This window comes from Rattus rattus, chromosome 3, assembly GCF_011064425.1.
Source record: "Rattus rattus isolate New Zealand chromosome 3, Rrattus_CSIRO_v1, whole genome shotgun sequence".
NCBI classification, from domain to species: domain Eukaryota; kingdom Metazoa; phylum Chordata; class Mammalia; order Rodentia; family Muridae; genus Rattus; species Rattus rattus.
The window spans coordinates 152,519,372-152,532,391 of record NC_046156.1 but is presented as its reverse complement, the minus strand read 5'-3'; the positions used below and the strand labels follow the sequence as shown (position 1 = coordinate 152,532,391).

Genomic DNA, 13,020 nt, shown 5'->3' with positions numbered 1-13,020 from the left:
AGGAGCTACTGCTTGGCATTAAAGGTAATGTATTTATTTAAGGAACGGATGGGAACTGGAAGGTATACTAATGGCAAAACAGTTGAATGAATTATGGTATACCCATTTCCAAGTTGTGGAAAAATCTGTACCAAACTACAAAGAAACCTGATGTATTGTTAAGAAAGAAATGCATGTAGAAGTTATGCATTATGTTTATGTCATGATATAAACATAGGCATGGACACATGTTTGCATATCTTGTATGAACAAAGAGTGTGAAAGGGTAAGCATTAAGCTGCTAACCCTGGTTACACTGAACACTCCTCATTATTGTAATTCACAGTCCATAGTCAAAAGCATGAGCAATGGAGGTCAGAAATTAATTCCCAGACCAGATCTGAACCTATACACAGCAAGCATAAGAGATAAGAACATTACTATATGGCTAAGAAAAATGTTTACAAAATTGGGAATTTTGTTTTTTTCATGTATCTGTTAAATTCTTTTATGTGTGTGGAAATAAGTCTGTAAAGACGGAACAAAACGTTAACGGTAGTAATTTATGGATGGCAGATGATTTTTATGGCTTCTTTTTGTTTGCCTGTATTGTGCATTTTCAAAACAGTGGCCACACCTTATTTTCATAAGAGAAGTAAGTTTATTTCTAAAAATAGAAGAGAATACATAAAAAAAAAACTGGTACCATTAAGCTGCCTGCTATGCGAATCTCTAAGACTTGAAAACCACAATTGTGTGAAATTGTTATAAAACGAGCCATTTGAGAGCAGCAGTTGCAATATAACATTTTTATTTCTTTCTTTTAGCAACGACTGAAAGAAGAGAAGGAAGCCAAGAGGGCTCGTCTGGATGGGCGGCATGACTATCTGTTTGCAATTGTAGCTTCCTGTTTGGACTTGAACAAACCGGAAGTGGAAGATGCCCTTCTTGAGGGTAATCAGGTAGGAAACTTTTGTGTTCTCACCATCCTGTTGCAAGCACCCATGCTGTGCCTTTGAAGAGCTGCCAGCCTAAGGTGCAGGGGCTCCACTCTGGGTTAGGCAGAAGTCTCTTGACTATCCCGCTCTCCAGAGTGAATGATGGTACTTGTAGTCCTTATTTGAGTTCCACAATTTGATGACAGTGCCTGGTGCCTGTGTCTCTTTATAACCAACGAGGTTGAGTTCTTGTGCTAGTTTTGAACCTGAGATTAGGGAATAAAACTGTCTTTCAAGTCGCTGACTTTTATATGTATGGAAGTGACTATGTATGTATGTATGTATGTATGTATATTCATTTATTTCCACATTTAAAAATTTTGTACATCTGTGTAATGTATTTTGATCAAGTCTACCCCCATTTCCTCTCTTTAAATTTCTCTCGTGTCCCCTACCACTATTACTTCCTATTGTTTGTTTTTTAATCCACCGATCTTTCTTAGTGCTGCTAGTTGGAACCTCAGTGTGGAACCATCTGTTGGGAGGTGGATCTTGGGGACTGAATCTTTAAAGAAAGACACCTCTTCCTCTCCCAGCAGCTATCAGTCACCAGTAGCTCCTAAGCTAGGGGTAAGACTTCCTGATCACCCCTCCATTCCATGCTGGATTTTTATCTGGTATGAGCTTGTACAAACCACTTGCATACAGCCATAGCTGTTGTCAGGTCATAAGTGTACATGCATTGTTGTGCCTAGAAGATGCTGTTCCTTTGTAGTTATTCACACTCCTGGCTCTTATAATCCTTCCATCCATTCTTCTGTCATGGTTCCTGTGTCTTAGTCTAGGTTTGGCTACTGAACAGTGCCATGGTTTTCTAACTGTGACTTTGATTTGGCATCTGGAACTGGTTTATTCTGTTCCTAACTCTGATTTCTTGGCCACAACTTCCTTTAAAAAATTTGGGATGAGGTGTGGCCTTGAGAGGATAAACTGAAGAGACGATAGAGTTTCTTCGAGTCAGAAAGACCTATTAGGAGCCCTAGTAAGAGTCCCAAAGACTTAACTTCATAAACACATGATGTGAGAGGGGAGACAGAGAGGAAGAAAGAGGGAACAAGAAGAAAAGGGAAGGAGGGAGAGAGGGAAGAAAGAGAGAGTGCTGATGACACATTTCAGTGTTGAACTAGTAAATGTCCAGCATCTGCCTCTGCATGGATAAGGGGCAGAAGAGGGCGGTGCCAGTTTGAGCTAAAGTCAGTTTCTGTGGTGTAGACCTCATTTGGCTCCATGGCTGAATTTGAATTTCCATTTTGTTGCTGTAAATCCTGAGTTGGAAACCCTGAGTCCTGAACCTAAGGACTACCCAGACTCATTCGTCAGCTAGCGTAAATGCATAAACACAGAGTTGTTTTTACAATGCAGTCTATGGAGTGTACTCCACGGTAGGAATTAGGGGACAATGAAGGGAAAAAGACCCTGTTAAGAGGAGAGTTCTTCCTCTCTCTTTCAGCACAGGTGACACTTACTGAAAATCTGCTCTGCACCAGTCTCTGGTCTAGGTGGGTCTCACCTCTAATCTCATTGGAATCTATCATACAGTAGGTTGACAATACTATTCTAAAACAGGAAGCATAGGGAGGGTCACCTAGCTTTCCTCATTAACCTGGCCCGATTGTCTTCAAACTGGAGAAACTATACAGTAATTATCCTTAAGGGATTGATTTATTTCATTAGTGCAATGTTTCATGGTTGTGTTACTCAGAGGTCTCTAGAGGAACAAAACTGATAGACTACACACACACACACACACACACACACACACACACTCACACTCACACTCACAGAGTTGGTGTATACAGTGCAGTGTGGGTAGTCTGGAGAGGCTGAGAATCTAGCAGTTGTCCAGTTTATGGAATCTCAGCAGTCCCAGTCTAGCATCAAAGGCCTGGAGGATGCTGGTGATCTGCTGGTCTTATACCTATGTTAGACCTAAAGAAGCTGATTTTAGTATCGGCAAAGGAATGCAGCACAGACAAACTTGCCTGCAACATTGAAAGCAAGCAGTCACACAGGAAAGTCTCCTCCTTTTGTCTAGATCAGAACGGCACATCCACATGTAAGGTTTGGTCTTCTCACTTCAAACAACCTGGTCAAGAAAATCTCCCATAGTGTCTTTCACTGGACTCCAGATCTAGTTCCAAGATTAGCCATCATAAAGGTTCATCCACGATGTGGCCTGTGTCAGAAGATCTCTGCCTATTGAAGTTGAGTATCTTTCCCTGTTTACAGGTGCCAGACTTTGCTGATTCATTCACAGCATGTTTCCACGTTTTCTGGAGGTCACTATGAACAAAACCACTGTAGACTTGAGGATACAAGCATCCCTTTGAGATCCTGATTTCAGAGAGATTTGTGACATATAATCACAAGCAGACTGATGGATCACATAATAATTTCAAGTTTAACTTTTTAAAGAAATTTTGTACCCTTCTCCACAATTTTGTATGTTTATTATTTGGTAGTAGCCATCCTAAGGAGTGTGCAGATCTACCTTAGTTAGGATTTTACTGCTGTGAACAGACACCATGACCAAGGCAACTGTTATAAAGGACAACATTTAATTGGGGCTGGCTTACAGGTTCAGAAGTTCAGTCCATTATCATCAAGGTAGGAGCGTGGCAGCATCCAGGCAGGCATGGTGCAGGGGGAGCTGAGTTCTACATCTTCACCTGAAGGCTGCTGGCAGAATACTGGCTTCCAGGCAGCTAGGACAAGGGTATTAAAGCCCAAGCCCACAGTGACACAACTACTCCAACAAGGCCATACCTTCTAATAGTGCCACTCCCTGAGTTGAGTATATACAAACCATCACAAAACCTTTCCTCTTTTCTATCTTATCTATGTATCTATCTATCCGTGTGTGTGTGTGTGTATCCTATCATCATATACCTACTATCTATCTATCTATTTATCTATCTATCTATCTATCTATCTATCTATCTATCTAAATTAATCTACCTATTCCTTTGAATATGCATCATCCTTCTGTCTTCTTAATTTTTTTGTCCACCCATCATGAGTCGTGTGTGTGTGTGTGTGTGAATGTGAGTGTGTGTGTGTGTGTGTGTATGTGTGTGTGTGCTCATGCATGCTCACACATGTGGATTTGGGTGCATGCATGCACAGTGCAAATGTGGAGGTCGGATAACAACCTTAGATGTTGGTCTTTAGGTGCCTTCTATCTTTATATGAGACAAGGTTTCTTATTGGCCTAGGACTTTACAACGTGACCTGCAAGCTTCCTAGTATCCCGTCTTCACTTCTCATCAAGTGTGTGGCATCCTGTCACTGGGGTTATAAGCTTGTGTCACTATGATGAGCTTCTTATGAGAGAGTTCTGAGGATCCCAACTCAGACCCTTCAAGTGCTCTGCGGACTGTGCCATCTCTCAGTCTATCCTCCCTCTTCTCATAGGAATTCCGAACCATGCTATAGGCTACTTGCAAGAAGTGCTTCTGTTATCAGGCCGTGCCTCAGGTGGATGTACACTGGCTCTCAGAATGTAACTGTGTCAGGTGGCTGCAATATATGTTCTCAAAGAAGTTTTGGAAGATTATTATATTTAAATATTAATTATATTTAGTGTGTTAACTATGCATTGAAGATTTGCTTTCTCTTTCAGATTTACTGAGCACAAAACTCTTTTATATTTATATCTCCTTTCAACAGCTTACTACTTTGGGGAATTAGCAAAAAACTAAAGGACAGGTCTGTCAAATATACATACCTAGCAAATACTTCTATAATCAGTGAAATTACTTCTTTGAATTGAGTGCTTACTATAGTGAGACATTCTTTTCTTATATTAGGAAAAAGAATATGCCTGTCTAGGAGATATAATAGGTACAGTACTGTTTGAATAAGAAAATGGCAGTGAATTGATTTGCTATGCCATCAGTACTGATTAAATACATTTTCTAATTCAGAACAAAAATGTTACCTTACCTTTCTCCAGATTGAAAGAATCGACCAGCTTTTTGCTGTTGGAGGACTTCGTCATCTCATGTTTTACTATCAGGATGTGGAGGGAGCAGAAGCAGGTATTGATATTTGACATGATATAACATAGATACCATTTAATTCCTCTGAAGTGGCAAAAAGAGGAAACCTAATGGAGGACTAAGGCTTATGCCTTGCTGGGTTAGGGGGTCTGTGTATGTGTTGTGTATATGTTATGTAGTGCCTTTGTGATGTGTATGTGTGATATACATGTGTGTTGTTTATGTGTGAATGATGTCCTTATGGTGTGTATGCGTGGTGAGTGTGTATACATGTGTGATATTTTTGTGGTGTGTACGTGTGGTACATGTGTGTGTGTGTGTGTGTGTGTAGTATACGGTGCCTATGTTGTGTTTGTGGATGTATATGTGTTGTGTTTGTTTATGTAGTGTGTGAGGTATGTCATAGTTAGGGTTTTACTGTTGTGAACAGACAGCATGACCAAGGCAAGTCTTATAAAAGACAACATTTAGTTGGGGCTGGCTTACAGGTTTAGAAGTTCAGTCCATTATCATCAAGGCAGGAACATGGCAGCATCCAGGCAGGCACGGTGCAGGAGGAGTTGAGAGTTCTACATCTTTATCTGAAGGCTACTAGTGGAAGACTGACTTCCAGGCAGCTAGGGTGAGGATCCTAAGCCCATGCTCACAGTGACACACTTACTCCAACAAGGCAACACCTCCTAATAGTGCCAGTCTTTGGGCCAAGCATTACACACCATCACAAGGTATATGTATGTAATGTCTTTGTAGTGTGTATGTATGGTGTGCATATAAAGTGTGTGTGTGTGTGTGTGTGTGTGTGTGTGTGTGTGTGTGTGTGTGTGACTGTGGAAAGATGCCCATTTTCTCCTTCAGGTTAGGGGATGGAGAATGATAGTTATCCTAGATGTTCGAATTGCTTTGTGTTCCTTTTGATTTGCCTTAATGACAATGGGGGACAGGGCTGGGGACAATTGGACAGAACTTATTTTTCTTTTGTGCTAGTTCCTTCTGTGTAGCCATGTTCTAGAAGTTCCGGTAGGTACTGGGTTTTGAACAGAGGAATAACATATGCTTGTCAATAAACATAGCATCAACTTCTGTCAGTTAAATACCACATTATGTTTATTTACTGTGGGTTTTTATCGAAATGTGTAATGTTGAATGATGGATTTAATACTTAATACTTAATACACTTAAGAAAATATTGTAAGTATATGAATTCAGCTTCTGTATCTTATTATGTTTTTTTTATCTCATTATGTTTTTAATTAGATCAATATCATTTTAAGTCCAAAGTAGGGATATGACTAAGTATATTATGCTTATAGTATTATATTCACCCCTTAAAGACCTTTAAAAATTGGAAATAGTTATTGATTTTGTCAGGTAGCATGAACATTCTTTGTTTCCCAGAGAATTGTTGGTGGATGGAGCCTGAGTAGATGCTTTGATTGGTAAAGTGCTCCCCACACGAGCATGAGGACCTGAGTTTTTATTTTCAGAACTCTTGTTAAAACACCCTGATGCCCATAATTTCATCACTGGGAGGGAAGAAACAGGAAGATTTCTGGAGCTCATTGGCTGACTGGTCTAGGCAACTGGTGAGCTCTAGATTCAGTGAGAGAGCTTGACTTAAAGAACATAAGAACAATTAATTAATAAAGTCACTCTATGTTCTTTCTTCTCAGAGAAGGGGAGACCTCCCATGGATATCAATTTACCTGGGCACATCAAGTTGTAATAGGACTGGGCAAATCTTCTTTTGTTGAGTCTAGACAAGAAAGCCCAGTTAAGGGAAAGTGATCCAAAGGCAGGCAACCTGGGCAGAGAGGAGGGAGGGGAAGCTCTATGAAGGAAACAGATTAATTAATGAAAAACAAAAAGACACTCAATGTCAACCTTTGACTGTGTGCATATGTGTTCACACATGTGTGCACACTCATGCATGCAGATTTATACACAACCATAAACACACACACAGAGTGAGAGTGAGAGACAGACAGACAGAGATTAAGAGATTGACATTGAGAGAGAGAGAGACAGAGAGAGAGAGAGAGAGAGAGAGAGAAATACATGTGAAAATCTTGGATGACTGACATTTCTTAAGTTATAAATTTGATTTTTTCCACAGAAAGTGCATTACATTTTGAGTAAAAAGAATCAAAAGATAGAAGATTAGATTTTCATCTCACATTGTAGAACATGAGCTATACCAGGAAGCATGTTCAGTCATAACTATGCCCAGGGTGAAATTGCCCGTTTCATATAAATTGCACGGAACAAGAAGGGCTTATAGCTTCCCAACATATAAACAAGGCTTTTTGTTTCTCTTTCACTCTCTTTTTCAATCTTTTCGGCATGGATAGTTCTTCTGACCTTGGAGTAAGAATCAAGCCCTTGGATGGCTTTTCTAGAAATTCTTAAGAAAAAAACCTTATGGTCATTTCAAATTGAAAACACAATATTGATTAAAACAACGAGAGTGTCCAGTCGAGCAAACGAGCTGGCCAGAAGTAAACTCACTCTTCTTTGCATTCATCTCTGCTTCCTCTGACCCTTGTCCAGGGCTATTGAAGGTCTCCACATGCAGCATGAAAGAAACTCACAATTCTCCTTTGCTTCCTCCCTCCTCCTACCTCAGCCCAGGTACATTAGTGTCTGTGTGAGATCTGAGGCCAGGCACAGGCAGGAAGTAAGGGTGAGAGGGAAGTTTATACTTGACTGCCACTGCTGAGCTCAATGAGCTCTTGTGGCCATGGTGGGTCCCCATGGAGCAGTGGCTGCATAGCCTACAGGGACGTATTGTCCTTATAGAACTGCCTCACTGTTTCAGCGGGCCTAGCAATTACCTCTGCTTTGCACCTTCCCAGAATTCCTCTTTTTTTTTTTTTTAAAGATTTATTTGTTGTATGCATGTGAGGACACTGTTGCTATCTTCAGACACACCAGAAGAGGGCATCGGTCTCATTATAGATGGTTATGAGCCACGATGTGGTTGCTGGGAATTGAAATCAGGACCTCTGGAAGAGCAGTCAGTGCTTTTAGCTGCTGAGCCATCTCTCCAGCCCTCCCAGAATACCTCTTGAGCAATAGAAAGTGGCTGCATGGAATGTTCTCTTCTCAGAGATCTCTTCACCTGACTCAATGGAAGTACTTACTCCATTGAAGTAGTTACATCATCTCCCCAGTGGGCATTCTGTTAGCTCCCATCTCAGACCCACTCCTCTCTGGATTTATTGGCAACAGGCACCAGCTCATTGCATTCCTTAAGGCCCAGGAGGCATAAATAACTCCATCTTTCCAGGAGGTTGGATTGAAACCCTGCTCCTTCCTGAGGTTGGCAGCTGCCTTCCCTTGCCTGAGACTTTTCTGGCTCTAGGACTGACTGGGAGTTCAGCATCCCAGGAAGCCTCTCAGCTCTGAGGCAGCTAGGACTCAGCTCTGAGGCAGCCTCCTTTTTGACTTGAAGCAAACGTGGAAGGATTTCCCACTTCCTATGCACTGTTGCCCACACCCCAGATTTTCCTTGAGACTCTTGTTTTCTGCCATCTCCCATATCAGAGCCTTGGTTGAAATTCCTTGTCTTGTCTCCAATCTGCTAGTGAGAGTGCGGTCATGAGAGGTGCACCTCACTTGAATACCTGGCTTTCCCTTTTTGGGGCTCCTTCGATAAATTCCTAGGAGGAAGCACCTAGAGGGAAGAGATGGCTTAGGGCTCAAATTACAATTGCCATTTCACTGCCTTAGCTCACCTTCTTCCCTGAGCACCACCCTCTCTCTCAGTGGCAGTAAGCGGAACCCTCCATTCACTTAGGACATAGCATGCACTTGAACACAAAGGGACAAGACAGAGCATGTTCTGTTGTACTGAACTGAGCCGCTCTGCAGACAACACTCTTGGACAACAAACATGAGCTTTCTGATTTTTCTGATAATGCTTGATGAGCAAATACGCTCAGAGAATTTTATAAGTGGTTCACATACACAAATTCCTTTAGTGATCACAAAAACTATCCTGCATAAATTCTACAAAACATGTTAAGTTAGAATAGCCTATCCTATTTTTAAACAATTCGAGAGGAGCTGCTGAGGTAAAGAACACTGGGTGCTATGGCGGAGGGTGCAGGTCAAGCCCTATGTGTCCACGTGGTGTCTATATACAACCACGTACAACTGAAATCCAACCGTCTGACGCCTCTTCTGCCTCTCCGGGCACCAGTCACACATGTGGGAACATACAGGCAGGCAGAACATCCACATGCCATTCACAATCGGCCCATGATCACCACTAGTGGATCCTGAGAGGTAAAGTGGGGTAGGACGGCTGGAGCTTAGAGACCTCAGGTGAGGTGAGCACATAGAGAACACTCTTGGGAGACAGATCAGTTTAATGTGGGGAACAAAGACTATTTAAACCTTTGGGTGATGATTAGGGCTATTAGGGTAAGTGTAATTCATTGGCTGGGGCCAGGGTGTCAGGGATGCCTCATTTGCATAAGGAGGAATTCCTGGTGGGTGCTGCTGGGAATAGCTTTATAAGGGAAGGGGGAGTTTAACCTGGCTACCTGTCCTTCTGGCCATCTAAAGGTGAAATTTCTAGGATTTCTACACACCTGGAACCGACTCTTGCTCCAGGCCAGCTTCCCCAGGTCCCACGGCTCCCTGGCCCCACACCCATACACATAAAATGGGAAATTATTAGGTAAGGTCATGCAGTTAGGAAACAGATGGAGGTTAAAGCCCTAGAGTTCACCCTAGAGCAAGAACATCAGTTTCTTTGTCACCTTACCTCTCTGCCCAGGCCTGATGCTAGCATTATACAGAACTAACCCGCAGCCTGGGTTATGATGGTGTCGCTGAAGTGAGTCCTGAGTTTGTAGGTAAGGCTGGCTTTGGCTTTGCCTCTGCCATCCGTGGCAGCGTAGGAAAGCTCACAGGTGCCGCCGGGTTGTAAGCGTTTGTAGTGTAGGTGTGGTGCCCAGGGGAGATTCTGGAACACGGTGTATGCCCATCAGTGATTTTTTTCCTCCCACCCTATCTCCACCCCAGTCTCTCTCACTGCCCCCATGATCTAGAACCCAGCAGACCCTTTTAGATCTCTTTCAGGATGAGACTAGAGATTATCCAAGTGATGGGTCTGCCTGAAGGACACCGGCAGGTCAGCCATAGTAATTTCTAGAAGGAATCTTCATCCTAGGTGGCAACCCTGTGCACCACAAGCAGTGTTCACGAGACTAAGATTGTTTTGTATCTGTAGGGCAGTTCGGTTCCTCAGGAGGGGTGAACCCTGCGTCTGGAAAGATGAAAAAGCCCAAGGTGTTCGTGACCGAAGGAAAAGACGTTGCTCTTATGGGAGCATGCGTGTTCTTCATCAGGGCTGACCCATCCAAAGCTATCACGGCTGAGAACATACACTGGGTAAGGCGGCAGCCATTTATCTCAGATCTCCAACCTTGTGCATTAGTCACATCTACCCTACCCTGCCTTGAGGAGATAGCACAGGCTATTTAAAGTATCTAAGGCTGCCTTCAGCAGCTGCGGCTTTAGTTTAGTGGCTGAGTGCTTGCTTATCATAGGCAAGGTTCTCAGTTAAATCCCCTGGATACATGTACAGATAAATAAATAAATAGGTAGCAAGAACGCCCCTCTCCCATTTAATTTTTATTTAGGGTTTAAGATAGCCAATTAAGATATGAACTTCTTGTCTTTTGATAATGAGGGATTGATATTCAATTTCCTAATAAAATATCCACACAACGTTGTATCTGTGTACAGAGGGAGCTCTTTTCTTTCCAAAAGACTTTCCCACCAAATAATTTACTTAGTGACAAGATTTCTAAAAGTGGGTGTACAGGTTTATGTTCTTCATGAAGCAAACCGCACCCATATAGCTGTCCCCTGTCTGTTAGAGGTTGCGTGACCTCATTACTCTCTTGTGGCAAAATCAACCGGTAAACATCTAGAATCCAATTTATTTCATTTTTTATTTAGAGGGTTATAATTTGGACCTTCAAACAGGATATTAAAAAAAAAACGATCTACTCACTATCTGGTTAATTAACATGTTCAGCGACCTCATTGTTATGCAGCGATCGAGGCTAATTTTTACGATGAAACTGTTTTCCAGGAGGTGAGCTTTAACATGTTAGACACTGCAGATGGGGGCCTGTTGAACAGCGTGAGACGTCTGCTCTCAGACATCTTCATCCCAGCTCTCAGGGCCTCAAGCCATGGCTGGGGTGAGCTGGAGGGACTACAGGATGCATCCAGCATTCAGCAGGAGTTCCTGAGCTCTCTGGAAGGCTTTGTGGGCATCTTGTCAGGTGCGCAGAACAGTCTGAAGGAGAAGGTAAGGAGGAGCAAGCGGCTCATTAAAAACAGTTCCATTCCCAGCAACACAATATGAGGGGATGATTTTCTTATACAGCCTTTGTTCTACTGTGTCTTAAGACTTGAAAGTGTTTGTAGATAAGTTTAGCATATTCTTAGGGTGTGACTGTGGCTTGATTTAAACACAGTATGCATGGCTTATTGCTTTTGAGTTACATAAGAATGTTTATAGCAGTGGTTCTCAACCTTTCTAATGCTCTGGCCCTTTAGCATTCCCCTACCATAAAATTATTAAATTGATATTTCATAATTGTAACTGTCTACTGTTAGGAATTGTAATGTAAACATCTGATATGCAGGGTATCTGATATACGACTCCTGTAAAAGGGTCGTTTGACCCCCCCAAAGAGTTTGTGACCCACAGGTTGAAAGCTGCTGGTTTGTAGTAATGTAAGGTTTTACTCACTTTGTCAGATGGAGCATGGAACACTTGTGACATGGATGCATATCCTAAAATGAAAAGAGGTTTGGACCTACAGATGTGTGCATCTGTGTGTGTCTGTGTGTATATGTGTATAGTGTGCATGTGTGTGTGTTTCTGTGTATGTAGATGTGTGCGTGTATTAAATAGGAAGGGGCAGGATGGGGTGAATGGAAAATACAGAAGTGGTGGAAGAAGGAGAAAGGAATTAAAAGCCTGGAGGGTGTTGAGTCTGGTAGTTTAGCCTGTGGCTAAACCAGTTTTAGTAATAAGCTTAGCAAATATGAGATTTGCCTTTTATATGACTTGTGAAGCACATTTCATGAATGATTTAGGAAGTTGGTGGTTGTAACACATGTGTATCTGGAATGTGTGTGTGTGTGTGTGTGTGTGTGTGTGTGTATCTCACACACACACACACACATATACAGAGCTAGAGAAACAGAGAGACAAAGAGACAGAGAGACATAGACGGATACAGAGAGGGGCATAGAGACAGAGAGATAAGTAAGTGAAGATGTCCAGCCAAAGTCAGGTATTTGTGATAGGAGGATGTGGTTCCTATGGTAACCACGCAAGGCAGCTCCCCACCACTCCAGGGAATACTGAGCTTGTTTCAATAATTTTATTGGAAACTATACTAAGTTGGGGCATCAAGCAAATTTTATTCAGACAGGGGTATGTGTTCCTTCCTTCTTAGTTTTGTGCACAATTAAGTAGGTGTGTGGGACCATGGCGGAGTGCTGGAAGGTCGGTTGAAGCTGAATCAGTGGCAGCAGAAGCATAGGGTGTCTTGGGTGCTTATGTTACTTGAGTAGGTGTGAGAGAGCTCTGTGAGGGAGCATTGAGGGTGGGGAAGGAAGTGGTTGTGGAATCAGATTTCTGAGTCGTACTAGTTGAACTGGGGAGATGCAGAACTTGGCTTGGAACCAAAGGCCTGTAAAACTGTCCAACCAGTGAACTTGGAAAGCAGCAGCAGAGACTATCAAGGATGAACATTGACAGGGTTTATTAGGAATCATGAGGAAGGCAATGAGCAGACTTCAGGAGGAATTCCAGTGTGTGTGTTCCCTTGGCAGACCCTGGTAGTAGGAGGTACCTGCACACACTTCCATGCCCCCCCCCTCTCCTTTTTTTTTCTGGAGCTGGGGACCAAACCCAGGGCCTTGCATTTGCTAGGCGAGCGCTCTACCACTGAGCTAAATCCCCAACCCCCATGCCCTTCTCTCTTGAACATTCACTGGTGCTC

At 42.6% G+C, this 13,020-nt stretch overlaps 1 protein-coding gene across 1 annotated transcript in view; it reads left to right on the top strand.

The window, feature by feature from the left end:
* The window catches only part of Dnah5 (dynein axonemal heavy chain 5), a 301,350-nt gene that overhangs the window by 58,616 nt on the left and 229,714 nt on the right, over nucleotides 1-13,020 (top strand). Inside the window, exons 2-5 of the mRNA XM_032898676.1 lie at nucleotides 807-941; nucleotides 4,933-5,017; nucleotides 10,218-10,378; nucleotides 11,088-11,309. Of these exons, the coding sequence (XP_032754567.1) occupies nucleotides 807-941; nucleotides 4,933-5,017; nucleotides 10,218-10,378; nucleotides 11,088-11,309 (603 nt within the window). The remainder of the gene's footprint in view (nucleotides 1-806; nucleotides 942-4,932; nucleotides 5,018-10,217; nucleotides 10,379-11,087; nucleotides 11,310-13,020) is intronic.